General features: G+C 54.2%; 1 protein-coding gene across 1 annotated transcript in view; it reads left to right on the plus strand.

Moving 5' to 3' along the window:
* LOC144250444 (NACHT, LRR and PYD domains-containing protein 4-like) overlaps nt 1-10,614 on the plus strand; it is a 37,134-nt gene extending 26,520 nt beyond the window's left edge. The window contains exon 10 of the mRNA XM_077793285.1: nt 10,468-10,614. Within this exon, the coding sequence (XP_077649411.1) occupies nt 10,468-10,614 (147 nt within the window). The remainder of the gene's footprint in view (nt 1-10,467) is intronic.
* The last annotated feature ends 8,766 nt before the right edge of the window (nt 10,615-19,380 follow it).

A 19,380-nucleotide genomic window follows, 5' to 3' on the forward strand; every position in this document is an offset into this window, starting at 1 on the left:
TCTGGCAGCTGCTGGGAGTCCCTTAATCTTATCTCTCACCCGCAGGATCAGCTCCTCCAGTTTGGTTTGACACTAGGCATTTTTTTTCCTAACTTTTTAGTAGCCACCTCCCAAAATGCTCATCCTCTGCTTGCAGTTATTTTGAGTGCTAGGCTTCCCCAAGAAAGCAAAGTGGGGATTTCTTAAAAGCCCCTCGGGAGTGTTAAAATTTGTGACTGAAAATTTGGTTCCCATCCCCCAAAGCCAATTAACACCAATTTAATCAGTAGGAATCTCTATTTGCACTCAAACCGACTAAGGGAGGGAAAGAAAACATTGTTTTCCTAATTTTGTTTAACAAAGGGGAGCAAAGTTTACCACCTGCTTTGGGGCTGCATTCCCAAGCAACGACTCAGACTCTGGGGACCTGGTCCCTTCTGCCTCCACGAGGGAGGGAAAGGGCCAGGTGCGCCTAGCCACCTTCCCGCTCTCCGGGTGGTCGGAGGGAGGGGGCAGTCCCTCGACAACTCCATCTCTGACCCGCCCGCCCCACTGTGGTGGAAATGCGTCCGATGGCAACCGGTCGCAGGCAGAGGAGGGGGAGGGGAGGTCCCCCGCCGACCTTACCTCTGACCCCGCTCGCCGGAGCACCCCCCCACTTCCGGGGAGGGGAAACAGCGAAGGGGCGGAAAGGACAGGTGGGTGGAGGGGCCAGGAGGAACAAGGACAGGACAGATCCGCCCTACCATCGGGTGGAATCCTCCCAGCAAACTGCGCGGACCCCACCCATGCAGGAAGAGATTCGCAGAGGTCCTGAAAGGTTAGAAGCCATGATCTGGATGGCCATGCGGCCCCAGCTGAAAGACAATATCTCTGACTTTGCAGATTAGAGAGAGAGATGGAGGGACTCTCCTGGGGGCCATTCAACTCCAAGGGTGGGCCACTCTGCTCTGAAGCGCAGAGAGACAATACAAACGTGACACAAACACAGAATGAAGCGGAGAAAAAGACAGAAGTCCCGGCGGCCGACTCAGACCAGGCAAAGCGAAGCCCGTGCCACAGAAGGAACCGCTCAGACCGCCACTCGGCGCCCGCGGCCTGGACCGAGCAGGGAGAGGAGACAACTGACACACACACAATAAACGTTTAACATGAGTTCAGAGGCAAAGACTAAAGACAGACAATAAACTCAACCCAGACAGTAGACAAAGAGTAGCCGGCAAAACCAGACAGGTTGGCAGCACCGATGGGGGACGTTTTCGCCCACCCAGATGAGGGCACTTCCGTCCCTCCCAGAGTCCTCCAGGACGTCCCTCTGGAGAACGTGGCCTGTGGCTCCTGGATACGTCTATCCACCACCGCCAGGGGGGGCTTACGCTCTCCACTGGCAGCCACACACAAACACTGCCAACCCCACCCGAGGCTCTGAGGGCTTACTCCTTCTGGGGACTTACGCCCGCCATTGAGCCAGCAGATGCTCTCTGGGAGCTTATGCCCGCCATTGAGCCAGCAGATGCTCTCTGGGAGCTTACGCCCGCCATTGAGCCAGACACCGAATGATTGCGAGAGAAAAACAAGAAACAAGAAGGAGAAAGTGGTGGGAGAGAGAGAGAGAGAGAGAGAGAGAGAGAGAGAGAGAGAGAGATAGGCGCCTCACTTACCCCCTGAAGCAGTCCATTGTTAGGGTCTCTCTGTCCGGCGATGCGCTGTTCCCGGCCAACGCACCAAATGTAAGAGGGGTCCGGCGGAGCGTCGGAGGGAGAGACCACACAAGAGACTTACTCCATGCAATTGGCAAAAGGGGATTTATTGGGGATCTATTCCAGCGTGCTGGGACTCTGTGCCCACTCAAGAAGGGAGAGCAGCCCAGAGCCCAGAGCAGAGGTCAGGTGGAGCTTAAGTACACTTTTTGGAGAGGGCGGTGGGCTTTGCATACATCAGAACAAATCATCATGAGGCGCGGGGAAATTGAACAACAACTCTGAGATGTGATTGGCACAATCAAAATTGGCGGGCGAGGGTGATTGGTCATTCGTAAGCGGGTTACACATTCAAACTGATTGGTTCCAGCCCTGTGAGGAACTGCACAGGGCCCTAGGCTAAACAGCCAGTAGGGCGTTGTTTTAACTATCTCAGGAATCTGGGTGTAACAGAGGAACTTAATAATACCTAATCTTTTACATTCAAGCTTTCCAGCTTAGAAACTTTACCCTTTCAGTCCTCTGCCCCTGGGTGGGTGCCAGCCACACTGAGCCTCCTGTGCTGAGGGCAGGGTGCATGCTGGAGGCAGCCCACCTGCACTGAGGGCCCCGGGCCCTGTAGGGTCCCTCTGCTCTGAGCAGGGCCGTGTCTAATGATGCCAGGGCTTAAGCAGGGTGGTGTCCCCAGCGTCCCGAGCAGATGGCGCTTGTTTGCTCTTGCACCAGTGGCGGGCCCTCTTCCTGCCTCCATAGGGACATGGGGACAGTCAGGCAGGACAGAGCAGCTGGACACGTCAAGCACAGCACATCACTGTGGCCTTGGGTTCCACGTTGTCAGTGGTGTTCGTGTGCATCGAAAGTCCCGGACCAGCTGGACACTGTGGCCCAGGCTTGTGATCCCACCAGCCTGGGAGGCTGAGGCAGGAGGACCGCGAGTTCAAAGCCAGGCTACACACACAGCAGCCCTCGGCTGACCGGATGCCGTGGGACAGACTGGTGGCAACCCCCGGGAACCCGACTGCTCTGCCCTGCATGTCCACGAGCCTCAGCCTCAGACGGGCATGTTGAGCCTCACCTGTGCCAGGGGCAGTTTGGGGGACGGCGGGGTCATAAACACTGTCCCAGAACTCCTAGTGACAGGATGGACAGGATGGCCACTGAGGCTGGGTATTTTTTTTTTAATGTTTTTGGCACCAGGGATTGCACCCAGGGGTATTGACCCACTAGCTGCATCCCTGGCCCTTCAGAAAAAATGGCTAATTTTCAGGCAGGGCCTCACTAGGTTGCTCACAGTCTCGCTAAGTTCCCAAACTAGAAAGGATATGCAGGTACAGGGAGGTCAAAGATCAGACTCGATGCCACCAAGTCTACCCTACAACACACTCACGTTGTCCGTGGGTAGACAGGTGGCAAACCTCAAAGAAAAAATAGGGATCTTCCAATTTTCTGGGCCGACTTCCCTGCAGAAGCCTCTAGGCCGGAGGCAGTGGGACCTGGTGTTCAGGGAACTGCAAGCCGGGAACAGTGTACTCACAAAGCTGCCACGGAGAAACCACGGCCAGCTCGACGCGTTCAGCTTTTGAGTGAGGATGTGCATTGCCACCAGACCTGTCCTAAATGCTAAGGACAGTGAAACTGGAGAGAGGGGTGGAAGGAAAGAACTGGAGAGTAAGCCACATCCAGGGAGCAGAGGGGATGCACACAATTCAGAGCACCCCACACTGCAAACACGACATCTCCTCCACGGAGCCATGTCTTTAGGACCAACCACCACCGATGATGCCACCACGTTAATATGTCAAGAGGTGGCACGTGAGACCGAGGGAAAATAAGACAGCTCTGTGGAGAGGAATGACACACAAGCACAGATTTCATTGTTAGTAATTTTCTCCTTTCCTATCTTTATGCTATCACTTCAAACTTGTGATAATAAAAAAAAATGTCTTTTCTAAGCCTTATCATAACCAAAGAGCAAAAATCTATGATAGATGGCAAAAAAAAAAAAAATCAAGTAATCAAAACATGCCACCAGGGGATAAAGCTTACCAAAAAAGATGTTTTCATCCCGCACCAGCTGTTCCATCTGCACGCGGACACGCGGACATCCACAGCAGCACTGCTCACACCACCAGGGCCTGGAAGCACCCCCCCCCCCGGCCCCTCAGTGGGCGGTGGGTGGCACACGTGGTCCCTCCCAACAAGGGAGCGTTAAGCAGCCCTGATGGGGAAGGAAATCCTGACTCCCTGCTGGTGAGGTGAGCCAGAGCCGAAGGACCTGTGCAGAGCGCGCCCCTTGCAGTGGACCAGGAACAGAGCCAGAAGGGAGGGTAGAGGGCGGGTGCAGGGAAGGGGCCGAAGTTTGACGGGAAGGGAGTTTTGGTTGGAGCTGTCAAGCCAGTTCTGGAGCCCGGTGGTGGCCAGGCCCACACAGCACAGCAGCCCGTTGAAGCCATGGCTGGTCTTACAAATGGCTGAAGCCCTGCATTGGTTGTCATGCACACTTGACCACATTTGGCAAACTCTCAGCTGTCCTAAACCTCTTCCCTAAACACCCCTTCCTTCCTGAAGGCACTCATCTCCTGCAGCTGCCTCCAGTCCCACCTCTCTGCCACAGGCAGCTCACAGGAGCCCCCAGGAGCCCCACACCAGGGCTCATGGGGCAGCCCCCAGGCTCCACCCAGAGTAGGCTCCCTGGTGCCTCCTGTCAGCACCTGCCCTTCCTCACAGCGGCCCCCAGGGGTCCCTCCCTGCTCCTGGGGTCACCCAAAGCAAGCGTGGTCCACTACCCATGATTCCAGGGGATCGAGCATCAAGCCAGGACATTCGAGAAGGTTTCAATTGTAAAGATTACAGCCAAGTCAGGCATGATGGTGCATCTGTGATCCCACAACTCAGGAGACTGCGGCAGGAGCACTGAGGTCAGGGGGCAACCCAGTGAGTGTCTGACTCAAAATACAAAACCAAAAGGCTGGGGATGTAGCTCAGTGGTAAAGGACTTGCCCGCACAACCCTGGCTATGGACCCTCCAAAACACCAACCATCCAGACTGCCATTCCACGGGTCTCCAATTATTTTCTTGGTAGTGGCAATCTAACCCAGGGACAATTTACACGGAGCTAAATCCCGTACAGCACCCCCCCCACACACACACACACACCTTTTAATATTGAGAAAGGTCCTCACTGAGTTGCTGAGGCTGGCCTCCAACTAGCCATCCTCCTGCTTCAGGCCCCTGGAGTACAGGCATGTGCCCCACGCCAGGGTTGGCATCAACCCTTCCTTCACCCGTGGGACCCTGTATTGCCACGGATGTTTGCACCCCCCTCCCCAGGTCGTGGGAGTCTCATGATCAGGCCCGAGGACCCTGCCCAGTCGGAACCACAGCCCTCTGCCTTCAGGGCGGTGGTTCCTCCTCCTCCAACACCGGCAGGTCCCAAGTCCGGCTTCCACTTTAGGGAAGAACCAGGGGCCCCAGTTCCTCCTGCAAATGCCCGTCCTCTCCCCCAGCGGAGAGCTGGGGACCGCGGGGAGGGGGGTCCAGGGAGGGTGCGCAGAGCTTGGTCTCCGTCAAGGACCTGCTCTTCGCAGCAGCTCGTCCTCCCGGACGGGGGACCTGCGCACCCCTCCTCCTGGCACCTCCAGGGGCGCTGAGACGCAGGGGCAGGGAGAGGCTCCTTACCCAGCCTGGGGCCGCTCGGAGGCTGGCGCTCGCTCCTCGGGTGGGGAGGAGTTCAGGGTGCTCCCTCAGGCTTTGCAGGGGTGCTGACTGCGGTGCTCCCTGGACGCCCCTGACATGCTCCCCGGTGACAGGCGCGATCCGGCTTCTGCAAACCGCCTCCAGTGAGGGCTGTTCGGGGCCCGGCTGCGGGAACCTCCCCGCTCCCGGCAGAAGAGCTGACTCCCCCGCACGCACGCGGCTTCCCAGGGCAGCGGCTCCGCGCACCCTAAGGAGGAGCGTTTGTGCCTCAAGACCCCAAGGGCTGCTCTGGAGCAGGTGGCCGGGACAGAGGGGCCGCTGGACCCGCCGGGGTGGGCCCACGGCTGCTCCTCAGGGGTCCGCTCCGCCCCCTTCCCTCCACTGACCCTGGCCACCTACCGCGCTGGGCGTCCCCACCTTCCCTGAGGCCCATCCAGCGCCTCGGCCCCAGGAGCCTCTGCTGGGGTCCCACTCCCCACCTGATCGGCCCCTCCTCCAGGCCCTCTGCAGCAGGGGGTGGCTGCCGGGTGCAGGCGGAGTCGCGTTCCTCCTCCGTGGCCCGCCCCCTGGCGCCGGCCGGCCAGCCTGGTCTGGGCTAGAGAGGCCCAGTTGTGTCCAGGGCAGGTGGGCTCCGTTTGCCCAGCGAGCCTGAGCCAGGAGACTCAAGATCTCTTCTCTGCAAGATCTTGGTGGTGGTTGGTGGCAGGCACCCTCCCTCACCCACACCCTCTTGCCCTGACCACCACCATCTAAACCCGCCTCAACCGGGCCAGGGCTCCCAGTTACGAAGCTGTGTCTTGATGTCTGTCTTAAAGACAGTCTCTAAGAGGGGCCACGGGGTCCCCCATGGCAGGGTAAAGGTGGGTCAGCTTCCAGGTAAGGCCTGTGTCGCCCAGGACCACTCGGCTCTGTCTAGACCCCCTGTGTGGCCACAGCAAGCAGGTGGACCTCAGCTCCTGTTGGAAGTGGAGGTGCAGGTGGAGGTGAGGGAGGTGGAGGTGATGGGGGTCACAGTGACAGGGATCATGTGCTGTGCACAGTGGCCACACCTGTAATTCCACTGCCCTGACTGAGGCAGGAGGATCGCGAGTTCAAAGCCCGCCTCAGCAACTTAGTGAGACCCTGCCTCTAAGTGAAAAAAAAAAGGGGGGGGGCGGGGGTGTGGCTCAGAGGTTAAGCACCCCTGGGTCCAGTCCCCAGTAGCCAAGAAAAGAAAGATGGTGGTGAAGAGGCCCCGGCTGGAGAAGCCATGTGGTGATGGCCAGGTGGGGTTTCGCATTTGATTTCTCTCCTGAATTGCCTCTTCTTTTCTTTAAAGATTCAACTCGTGTAACTTCATACACACACACACACACACACACACACACACACACACACACTTACATTGGGCAGGGATACCAGGGATTGAACTTAGGGCACTCGACCACTGAGCCACATTGTGTGTTTTATTTAGAGACAGGGTCTCACTGAGCTGCTTAGTGCTTCGCTTTTACTGAGGCTGGCTTTGAACTCCCTATCCTCCTGCCTCAGGCTCCTGAGCCACTGGGATTATAGGAGTGCGTCACTGTGCCCAGCTTAAATATATATATGTTTTTGTTTTTTTTCCAGTTCTATGGAGTCAACTCAGTGTGGATCAAAGACTAGAACACAGACCCTGCACCTAATAGAAGAACAAATAGGCCCAAATCCTCACCACGTCAGCCTAGGACCTGACTTCCTTAACAAGACTCCTAAAGTGCAAGGAGTAAAATCAAGAATCAATAAATGGGGGCTGGGGATATAGCTCAGTTGGTAGAGTGCTTGCCTCCCATGCACAAGGCTATGGGTTCAATCCCTAGCACTGCAAAAAAAGAAAAAAGAGAGCCGAACTTTGGGCTGGGGATGTGGCTCAAGCGGTAGCACGCTCGCCTGGCATGCGTGCGGCCCGGGTTTGATCCTCAGCACCACATACAAACAAAGATGTTGTGTCCGCCGAGAACTAAAAAATAAATATTAAAAATCTCTCTCTCTCTCTCTCTCTCTCTCTCTCTCTCTAAAGAATCAATAAATGGGATGGATTCAAATTAAAAACTCTCTTCTCGGCAAAGGAAACAATTAATAACTGGAGGAGAGAACCTACAGATTGGGAGAAAATCTTTACCATGTGCATCTCCGATAAAGCATTAATCTCTAGGATATCTAGGATAATTGATGAACCCAGCCTAATTCCACTTTAAGATTGGGAGCCGGGCTGGAGATATGGCTCAAGCCTTAGCGCACTCGCCTGGCATGTGTGCGGCCCGAGTTCGATCCTCAGCACCACATACAAACAGAGATGTTGTGTCTGCCACCGAAAACTAAAAAATAAATATTCTCTCTCTCTCTCTCTCTCTCTCTCTCTCTCTCTCTCTCTCTCTCTTTAAAAAAGAAAAAAGATTGGGAGCCATCTCATCACAAAGTCATGAAATGTTAATTTCTGTTTTACTATAAATTACTCAATTTCTAAACTTGTCTGGAATGCCTGCCCAGGCCTTGAACTCACCCCTGCCTGGCTCCCCCTGACCAGATAACAACCCTCTCTGAAACCTCAGTGGCATCTCATAAATTCTGATGTTGGGATCTAAATTTATTCACTACCTTGAAATGTTAAGCCATGTAGATCATTAACCTACTGCCTGCCTTTGTATTATGCTTGTCAAAATCCTGTTCTCTGTAAGTTCTCAAGACACCCCCCTTCACAACTTTCTGTGCTATAAAACTACGCTCCTAGAGAGCTGGGGTACTGTCCTCTAGCCCAGGGTCTTCGGGAGAGATAGTCCTGGCCAATTCCAGTGTATACAAATACAAGCTTGCTTTAATTTGATTTAAAATTGGAGGAACTGGGGTTATGGCTCAGCAGTAAAGCGCTCGCCTCGCACATGCAAGGCCCTGGGATCGATCCTCAGCACCACATATAAAAAAATAAAATAAAGTCATAAAAAAAATTGGAGTCTGTGGTCTTTTCTTTGTGTCATGGTTTAAAATAATCTCAAAAAACTTAACACCAAAAAAACAAATAACTCAATAAATGGGCTAAGGAACTGAACAGATACTTCACAGAAGAAATACAATTGATCAACAAATATATGAAAAAGTGTTCAACATCTCTAGCAATTAGAGAACTGCAAATCAAAACTCCTCTAAGATTTCATCTCACCCCTGTAGAATGGCAGTCATCAAGAACACAGGCAACAGTAAGTGTTGGTGAGGATGTGGGGAAAAGGGTACACTCATACACTGCTGGTGGGACTGCAAATTGGTGCAACCACTAAGCATAGAGATTCCTCAGAAAACTGGGAATGGAACCACCATTTGACGCTATCCCACTCCTTGGTTTAGAATTTAAAGTTAAAATGGCAATTCTTTTTTAATATTTATTTTTGAGTTGTAGTTGGACACAACACCTTTATTTTTTTATTTTTATGAGGTGCTGAGGATCGAACCCAGGGCCTCACATGTGCTAGGTGAGTGCTCTACACCAAGCCACAACCTCAGCCCCTCAAAACGGCAATTCTTATACAATGTAAAATCGTTCTTTGGTTCCCCTTTTTTTCTTGGACAACGTACCCTGTCAGAGATTGATGGTCTAGATGTTAGTAACCGTTCTTTAACTTGTAGTCAACTAGGGATGTTTTGGCCTAGTCCCTTTTCTGCTAATGACTTTAGATCCCATGACATTCGTTTATGGGGTTTGAATCATAGCAGCAGCCACTTATGATTAATGTGATTTAGGACTATAAAAGGTGGACTCAAACCCCAGGAGGGTGTCGAGGGTGTAGACTTCTAAGAAACTGATGTGACTCCATTTTTGAAAATAAATAACAGCAGCTTCTATCTCAAGGCCTGTCCTAAGGAAGGGGGTGTGGCCCTTGTCCTTGGAAAGACCCACAGAGCACCCCTAAGCACATACCCACCTGCTGAGGTGTTTGTCTACAAATAACAGGAGAGATCTGCTGTGCCAGGTGTCCCTGACTCAGGCTAGGTGAGGACCCTTAGCAACCCCCCTAGCAGCCACCAATCAGCATGAGACAGGGAAATACCTGGGATGCCAGATGACCCCCCAGTAGTTTATGGTGGTTGATAACATGTTGGGAGACCATGTAGTTCAGCAGGAACACCCCTCGTGGCCTAAACCAATCAGTTCAAAGGAACCCCCTCTTGTACTAACCAATCACCCCTACCCAACTTGTTCCCACCAGTGAATGTGCTAATCAATGTTAAGAGTTGTTGTCTGACTTTCCTGCAGTATAGAATGATTTGCTGTGTGATGCTGTGACGCATAGAGTATCCCCCAAAACCTATAAAATCCCACTGAACAAAGGACCGGGACTCACTCCCTGGGACCGCTGTGTTGGGAACGGTTGTGAGTCCAGGCTCGAGCTGGCAATAAAGTTGTGTGATTGCATCAGATTCGGCTCCGAACCCGAGAGTCTAACACCGGTGAGTCTTGTTATTTGTGTGTCTGTTGTCTGCTTTGTTCTGACTACGGCCCGTAGAATCTGTATTCTGGGCTGGCAACTGGCCTTGACATAGGGTCACCAGCCGGGACTCCTGGGAGACATCCCAGACCCCAATCTGAGGGGGATACTCCCCCAATCTGGGGTTCAGAGCCAATCTGAGGGGGATACTCCCCCAATCTGTTTGTCTGAGGGGAAAGCCCCAGTAGGCTTGGGACCAGCACCCCAGGTCTGGAAAGGGCATCTGTGTCTTTGCGTCTGTGTCTCTGTTAAGTGCTCCGGCACTGTTTTACGCTGGACTGACGCCAGACAAATGGGACAGACGCAGACTACCCCCCTTTCTTTGCTAGTGTCTCATTTTGATGAGGTTAGGGAAAGGGGCGAAATTTGAGTGTTGTGGTAAAAAAAAGAAAACTTCGGACTCTCTGTACTTCTGAATGGCCTTCTTTTGGCGTTGGATGGCCACCTAGTGGCACTTTTGACTCAGAAACTATACTTCTTGTTAAAACCCACGTTTTTCTCCCAGGTAGCTCCGGACGGGGACCAGGTGCCCTACATCCTGGTCTGGCAGGATTTAGTCCGAAACCCCCCTTCCAGGCTTGTTCCTTTTTTGCAGAGAAACTCTTCAAAGGTCCTGGCGCTTAAGGAGGCAATGGGCTGTGGCGCCCAGCACCCCTCCTCCAGCCCCAGAACCCTTTACCGGATTCTGCCCATTCTGCCGAGCAGCTTGGACGAGGAACTCCTGTCTCCGCCCTGTGTCTAACAACCCCTGGTCCCTGATGCCCGTCCCATCCCCACCCTGCCCCTGACGGCGGTGTAGAGATCCCAGCACCAGCAGAGGGTCCGGCAGCCTGGAACCCGCGGCTGTACCAGGCGGACTCATGGCGCAGCACCACGGTGTCGCCTCTCGGGCGGCAGGACCCCCGGACGAGGCAGGGATTCGGCCCCTTCACCACCGGCCGTTGTATAACTGGAGAAACCTGAGTGCTAGGTTCCCAGAGAACCCATCAGACGGACAGCGTCCTCCACCCAGCAGGCCACCTGCGATGACCGTCCACAGTGCTCGTACTCCGCAGACCCAGATGGTCGGGCCCATGACCGATCGGGATATAATCAACACGACGCCACCTTTCCCCGGAGCCACCCAGGCCAGGACCGGGGGACTCCAGGACGGCCAAGCAGGACCGATGCCACACCCTAATGGCCGGCTCCGAGCGGCAGCTGGAAACCTTCCCACTTGGCCCAGGTAGAGAGGGACCTCAGCCGGGTGTTCAGAGAGGTGACTGGAGCCCTTTAGACAGTCCAGAAACGGAAGGAAACTGAGGGGCAGAGTGGTGGCCTTTGTAAAGCAGTCAGCGCCGGACATTGGAAGGGAGTTAGAGAAGCTGCAGGACTGGGAAGGGGAAACCTTGCAGGCTTTGCTAGCCATAGCCCAGAACCGTACGACCACGGGACTCGCCAGAAGACAGACAAGTGAAGGCGACCGGGAGACGACCGAGTCCTGGTAACAGCGATCAGCGGCAGTGACTCCCCCAGGACCGCCAGGGGGTAAGGGGAGCCCTCCTAGAGGGAGTCGGGATCTGCCAAAGAACCCAGGAATGGGGCACTGGCTCAAGGACTGTCCCCAAAAGTTTAGGGGCCAAGGAGAAGGGGGCCACCCTCGCCCAGTTCTAACTCTGAACAACCCAGATAGTGACTAGGGGGACGGGGTTCAGCTCCCCTCCTTGAACCCAGGGTGACTCTTCAGGTGGAGGGGACTCAGATGACTTTCTGGTGGACACTGGAGCTCAGCATTCCGTCCCATTGAAACCCCAGAGAAAGTTACCAGGAAAGACATCCTGGGTGCAGGGAGCAACCGGAAGGAGCCCAGATTCACGGACTCCCGGAAGGACGGTGGACCTGGGCGTGGGCCAGGTATCCCACTCATTCATGGTGATTCCAGAATGTCCTGACCCCCTACTGGGAAGAGGCTCAGATTCACTGCCAACCTGAGGGCATCTCAGTGTCAGACTCTGGAGGACGCCCATCCAGGTATTAACTCTTGCCCTGGAGGATGAATACCGGCCTCCCGAGCAGCTGGCACCCAGAGACCACCAGCTGCAATCCTACCCTGGGGCTTGGGTGGAGGCCACGGGGACGGGACAACAAGAGCAGAGGCCGGCGATCTTTACTGAGTGAAAACCTGGCGCAGACCCGTCAGGGTTCCACAGTACCCCATGTCCATGGTAGCCAGAGTGGGGATAACACCCCACATCCAGCGTCTGTTGGAATGGGGGTGCTGAGGTCCCGCCAGTCGGCCTGGAACACTCCTTTGGGGAAGTGGATTTCACTGAGGTAAAACCAGGAAAATGTGGTTATGAATATCTGTTGGTTTTTACAGAGACTCTTTCAGGATGGGTTGAAGCATTTCCCACCAAGCATGAGACAGCACTGATGGTGGCGAAGAAGCTGCTGGAAGACATGCTGCCCAGGTGTGGCCTCCCAGTGATGACAGGGTCGGACAAGGGACCAGCTTTTGTTTCCAGGGTGATTCAGAGCTTGGCTAATGTTTTGGGGACCGGTTGGAAACTACATTGTGCATAGAGACCCCAAAGTTCAGGACATTAGAGAGGATGAATAGGCTCTAAAAGAGACCCTACCTAAATGGTCCCTGGAGACTGGCCGTGACTGGGTGGCTCTCCTTCCTGGTGCCCTGAGAGAGTACGGAACTCTCCATATAGACTAGGACTCGCCCCTTTTGAAATCATGTTGGGAATAGCGTCCCTTTGATTCCTAATTTGCAGTCTGACTTGCTAACTGAATTTGATGATTACCAGCTTTTACAATCCCTCAGGGCCCTGCAGCAGGCCCACCAAGATGTGTGGCCACCACTGAAGGCCCTCTGTGAGACTGGACCACCTCCGGACCCTCACCACTTCAGGCCAGGAGACTGGGTGTTGGTTGAGAGGTATCAGCCAGGAAACCTGGAACCACGCTGGAAAGGACCCTACGTAGGGGTGCTGACCACTCCCACTGCCCTCAAGGTGGACGGGATCGCCGCTTGGATCCATTACACCCACGCCAGGCCTGCGGACCCCCTACTGTGGTGAGGGACTTTATTCCAGATCAGCCAGAGTGGCAAGTGGTCAAAAATAAGGACGATCCCTTTAAGCTTAAGCTTAAATGTAGAGAAAAATAGGTCAGGGTGCCAGATTTCAACTGCTTAATTTCCAGCAGGGGCTGTTAGCTGTAGGTTTTTGTCACCGTATTATTCTTTTTTGAAAATGATGGTCCTGTTTTTTATAGGAGAGATGCATTTTGGTGAGACTTTAAGGCAGAATCAGAACCCACATCAGCCCTATAACTGAACTTGGCCAATAATTAACACGGGAACTGGGGATGTTCTCAACTCCACCTCCCTCGGAAGCCCCAGAGGTCAAGGCTGGACAACGTTACAGTTGCCAATTGGCCATAGGTAGCTGGGACATTCGAGACTGGAGCTGGGCTTAAAGGCCAACCGGAATGCAGTCCCACAAGGGGTGGACGCACCGGCCCCCAGTCGAGTCAAGAGGCCCCGGAGGTGGAAGGAGTAGCTCACCAGTTCATCAATGTGGGGGATAGACCAGTTTTACTGCCAGACATGGGGATGTGAGAGTGTGGGGGTCAATAGCCTGGCCCCCACCTGTAACGGATGATCTTATCTCAGTCAAACGGGGTGTACTCCCCCGAAAAAGCTTACACCCTAGGTTCGGGGCCTGCGCCTCATTTTTATGCAACCCAGTTTCTGTTCAGGTTGCAGAGTCAGTGGGAGGCTGGGCGCACCGGGGGATCGAGGTTGTACCCATCGGGGTATGATCAGGATTACTGTTTAAGATCGCTTGTCACACCCACATACGTGAAACCCGGGGGTCCGACGCAGTGTTAGCACCCCTGAAACCTACTGAACCCCCAGTCATTCAGTCTGTGACACCGAGAGCCTCGGTCACTACCAACTGCAGGCCATCAGCTCCCCAGCTCCCCCGGAAGTGCAGGGACACACCCTTTTTGGCCTCTGGAAGGGTCAGTCCGCCTCCTTAATGAAGCCAAGCCTAAAATGACCACTGACTGCTGGTCTGGTCACACTGCTAGTCCTCCCTTTCATGAGGGGATAGCCGCCTCTGGGAACTATACCAAGAGTAACGGGATTTCCCGTGTAGGTGGCCCCCTCCACCTCCCGCCTAACACTTCAACAGATAAGGGGTCAAGGCACTTGTGTTACGGGGGCAGAGGAGCCAATCCCTTCCCCACTGTGTAACAGTACCCTTCTGGGAGCCCACGTGTCATCGCCCCAGTACTTGGTTCCACCTGAAAACATGTGGTGGGCTTGCTTGACCCCAGTGGTGGGTCTCACTCCCTGCATCCACACCCAAGTCCTGAACCAAACTAAGTCCCTCTGCGTACCGGTGTGGGTAGTGCCTAAGAGAACTCTTCACTCTGATGATGAAGTTCTGCTAGCCCACGAGCAAGGGCTTCCCAGAACACTCAGAGCCAATAACTGTAGTTCCAACCACAATTGGAACACTGCGGGGTCTAGCCAGAGTAGGGACAGGAGTAGCTTCCACAATCACCCCCAAGCAGTCCTACGACAGCTTACGAGAAGCGGTGGACTTAGACATTCAAGAGCTGGGAAAATCCATGGCCCATTTGCAAGAGACCCTAACTTCCCTATCAGAAGATGGACTCCAAAATCGGAGAGGGTTGGACCTGGTGTTTGGGCACCGAGGGGGACTATAGGCTGCCTTAAAAGAGGAATGTTGCTTTTCTGTTGACCACTCCCTAACCAAAGTTCAAGAAGGACCAGCTAAGAGGAAGGGGGAAAGAGAAGACCCTCAGGGATGGTTTGAGTCACTGTAAACAGGACCCCCTGGTTGGCAACCCTAGTGTCCCCCTTAGTAGGGCCACTTGTGGTATTACTTGTAGTCTTGACCTTGGGCCCATGTACTCTTAACAAGCTAGTGGCTTTCGTCAAGGACAGAGTAGACACAGTTCAGATGACGGTTCTGCGTACCCACTCTCAAGCCCTAGACCCAGAAGGAGAATCCTACCAAGATGTAGGGCCTGCCCAAATAGACCCCCAACTGAGGGAACCATGATGGGTCCCCAAGTTTTCAGACAAAGGGGGGATGAGAAACTGATGTGACTCCATTTTTGAAAATAATAACACCAGCTTCTACCTCCAGGCCTGTCCTAAGGAAGGGGGTGTGACCCTTGTCCTTGGAAAGACCCACAGAGCACCCCTAAGCACATACCCACCCTGCTGAGTTAAGTTTGTCTGTAAATAACTGGAGAGGTCTGAGGTGCCAGGTGTCCCTGACTCAAGCTAGGTGAGAACCCACAGCAACCCCCCTAGCAACCTCCAATCAGTTTGAGACCGGGAAATACATGGGATGCCAGATGACCCCCAAGTAGTTTATGGTGGTTGATAACAAGTTGGGAGACCATGTAGTTCAGCATGTACACCCCACGTGGCCTAAACCAATCAGCTCAAAGGAACCCCCCCCCCCGCTTGTACTAACCAATCACCCCTACCCAACTTGTTCCCGCCAGTGAATGTGCTAATCAATGCTGAGTTGTTGTTTGATTTTCCCAAGATATGAAATGATTTGCTATGTGATGCTGTGACGCATAGAGTATCCCCCAAAACCTATAAAATCTCACTGGACCGGGACTCACTCCCTGGGACCGCTGCATGAGGAACGGTTTTGAGTCCAGGCTCGAGCTGGCAATAAAGACTCTTGTGTGCTTGCATCGGATTCGGCTCCTGGAGGTCTATTGGGGTCCCACGAATCTGGCATGACACGTCCAGCCTACCCCTTGTCCCAGCAGCTGGTGGATGCGGACCGCCAGCTGATAATAAAGCTTCCATCTTTTGCTTGAAGATGCGCTCCGTGATTTACTGCAATCCCACCTTAGCAGAGTCACCTGGAGGGAGGACGGGCAGTCCTCTCCAGGCTGCTTCAGAGCCGCGGCTCTCCTCTCCTGCGCCATTTTCCTTCTGTTCTTCCTGGGGGGGGGGGGATCTTCCAGGCGGCCTCTCCTAGCCTGCCTGTCAGAGGATTACCTCTCAGGCGCAGCAGCAGGCCTGAGCCTCGCGGTCCCAGCAGCTGTTTTATTTGAACCTTCAGTCCCCTGACCCTGGGGTAACAGCTGTGAGCTCTGTGAATGATGGCTGCTCCATCCACCTTACTCCTCAGCTCTTGGCTTCATGCCGTAAATGTATGCAGACATTGAGCCAAAGGGGGCAAGGAGAATCAAGGTGGCATAATTAGTTTTCTGACTCAGGATTCAACCCGGCAGCATTCTGTACCGAGCTCCATCCCCAGCTCTTTTAGTTTCTCATGCTGAGTCGGCGTCTTCCTAAGTGGCTGAGACTGGCCCTGAACTTGCAATCCTCCTGCCTCAGACTTCCAAGTTGTCAGGATCACGGGTGTGCACCGCCGCACCTGGATGGAATTCCAGCTTATTGGTCCATTTTTTATGGCACTGGGGTTTGAGACATAGGCTCTCTACCACTGAGCTGTATCCTCAGCTCTTTGTTTTGTTTTGAGACAGGGTCTCATTAGCTGCTGAGGCTGGCCTGGGCTTCCTGGTCGTGAAGCCACCTGGGGACCTTAAGCCCCACCTCCACTCATGACCTCTGAAAAGACATTGTCCCTCCAGAGGCTCCAAGGAGCTCCGGACAGGTCTGCCCAGAAACAGACGGAAGCCCCACACTGCACAGGAACAGAGTTGCTCCCTGGAGCCCAAGGCCTCAGACCAGAGAGGCCAGTGGTGGGGATCCCTGTCCCAGGCAGAAGGCCTGAGATCCTGGGGCTGCCAGAGACTGTGCTGGGCCAAGGCCCAGGAGCCCAAAGTCCCAGGCAGCACAAAGGGTCAGCGGCCCGGCTGGAGGGAGACCAGGCTGCCTTTGGTATTTGTCCTGTACTGGCTCCTGGGCCATTGGGGGTCCACTTCACTGAGGTGGACCGTCCCTGCCTCGTCCACCCAGACTTCTGTGCTCATATCCTCTGGCTACATCTCACAGATGTACCCCAAATAATGCCCTCTGGGTCTCCAGGAATCCTCAATCCAGTCAGGCTGGCAGCTAGAAATAAGCCCCCAGATGTGAAGTGACCGAGGGTCCAGGACGGCTGGGCTGGCTCAGGGCCAGAGCGCTGGCCCCTCCTGGGCCCAACCTGGCTTCCACCCCAGCCCGGAAGCCAGGTTTAAAGATAGGCAGTTAGCGCAGTTGGGTAAATTGGGTCTAATATCAAGTCCAATCATGAAAATGGAGTCCAGTCTGAGCCAGGGAAAACCAGAAGACCACCTGGGAACTGAAATCTTGACTTCCGCAAGGCCCAGCTGTCCTGAAGACTGTTAATGAAGGAGTTCTCAGCAAAAAACGAGACACCCAGGCCCTTCCTCCCAGATCTCCCCCCACCGGCCCCATCGCTCCACCTGTTCCCCACTTGCTCCACCTGTTCCCCACTTTTTGAGGGTCCCACCTGCATCTGCCATCACAGCAGGAATGTGGGAGGGCAAAGAAGACCCAGGATATAAAAGGGAGAAGACCTCCCCATCCACGGATCCTGCTTTCTGGGTCCTCTCTTCCTCCAGGGTGCGGAAGTCTTCCACCTTCCACTCCGCACTCGCCTCCGCGGGCATCCAGGGAGCACGGACTCCTCCAGCTGAACAGCGTGACAGCAGCAGCACCCCAGGAGTGCCCAGGAACTGGTGAGTGACTACTGTGTCCTCCACACCCAGCATGGGCTCCGCCTCTCGCCCTCCACCCCAGCACCCCATCTGTTCTCTATTCTCACCTTCCAATCTTTTTTTTTTTTTTTTTAACCATCCTGAGGATTGAACTAAATCCCCAGTGTGGTTAGGTTTTGGTTTATTTTAATACAGGGAATTGAACTCAGGGGCACTTGACCACTGAGCCACATCCCCAGCCCTATTTGGTATTTTATTTAGAGACAGGGTCTCACTGAGTTGCTTAGTGCCTTGATTTTTGCTGAGGCTGGCTTTGAACTTGTGATCTTCCTGCCTCAGCCTCCCGAGCTTCTGGGATTACAGGCAAGTGCCACTGCTCCCAGCCCCAGTTCTATTTATTTTATTTTGAGACTGGGTCTTGCTAATTGTCCAGGCTGGCCTCAAACTTGCCATCCTCCTGCCTCAGCCTCCTGAGTTGTGGAGGTCACAGGCATGGCCACCGCCACCCAACACCCCTCAAATCTCTATCACCTGTGACTCTCCTAAAACCACAAGGACAGTTTCTGAAACATTTCTTTCTGGCGTGTGTCTTATTGGTGTTGTGGTGGATGGGAAATAGTATGCATATGGCAATATTTTACCTTGGACACTAACTTACAAGTCTACCACTGGCTAACTGACAACCAGGGAAGAGTCTGGGGCTCACTCACCAACTTCCACATTACCTTCGTTCTGGAGGAAAGGTGCTTTGGGGAAACAGCTGTGGTCCAGGGAAGTGGTTTGCATAGATCTTGGAGCAGGTTGAACAAATTCCCCTGAAACATGGAGCAATTTCCCCTTCAGCAGGGAAAACTGAAACTAGCCCTTCTTTTTAGAAGATTAACAATGTTGCATGATGGTTAAAAAGTTTCAGCCAATCCTCACTCCAAATCTCACCCTTGGGCCCACAGTCAAGGTCACCTAGAAACACCCCAGGGGGATATTTTGCCACTTTAAGTTTTCAACAAACATTTTGAAGACAAAGTAACCTGCGGTCTTTGTAGTGAACACCCACCACCTGCAGTAAATGGTCGCACTCAATACAGATCTGATTGGATGAAGGGGAACTCTCCACTGAGGGCCTGAGGGTGTCCTGTGAGTGCAGTCTCGGGGACTTGCTGCTGCTTCTCCAGTTTCTGCCCAGGGCTGTGAGAGAGCCAGTGCTGGGACGGTGGCCTCCCTAAGCAGCACCCTCCAAGGTCCCCCCCAGGGCCCACGGCCAGTATCCCACAACAGGGCCCCTCTGCTCCTCTGCGCCAGGTGGGATCTGGCTTTCGCTATCTGGGCTGCAGAGAGAGCAGTCTCCGTCCTCTTAAAGGTAGTGGGGACCTGGATGACCTCCTGAGGAGCTGGGGGAAGAGTTTCAGTCCCCACTTCCTCAGCCTGGGCCGCCTCAGGCTCTGTCCCTGTCCCCACTCCCGCCCTGCCCAGCAAACACCAGAGGTGCTCTGCTGTGCTCTCCGGAGTTCAGTGCACTAGATCCGTGGTGGCTGCCTGGGCACCAGACGTGGTCCTGGTACCTCCTGTGGAGCTCCCTGCTGTTCAGCAGGGCTGCACCCGCCCACCTTCCCGCCACACCCTCCCACCTTCCCGCCACACCCTCTGCGCCACCTGAACCCTCAAGTTTGCCCATGACAGCCATCAAGTTGGCTTTGCCCTGGTGCTTTGGGGTGTCCTCTCAGGCCGTGGTTTTGCCATTTCCAGGCTGGACAGCTGGGGGAGTGAAAGGTCTTGTGGCCAGACCTCCTCCGTCCAGTGGAAACACTCGGTGCACATGCAT

This window comes from Urocitellus parryii, chromosome 15 (assembly GCF_045843805.1).
Source record: "Urocitellus parryii isolate mUroPar1 chromosome 15, mUroPar1.hap1, whole genome shotgun sequence".
Lineage (NCBI taxonomy): Eukaryota > Metazoa > Chordata > Mammalia > Rodentia > Sciuridae > Urocitellus > Urocitellus parryii.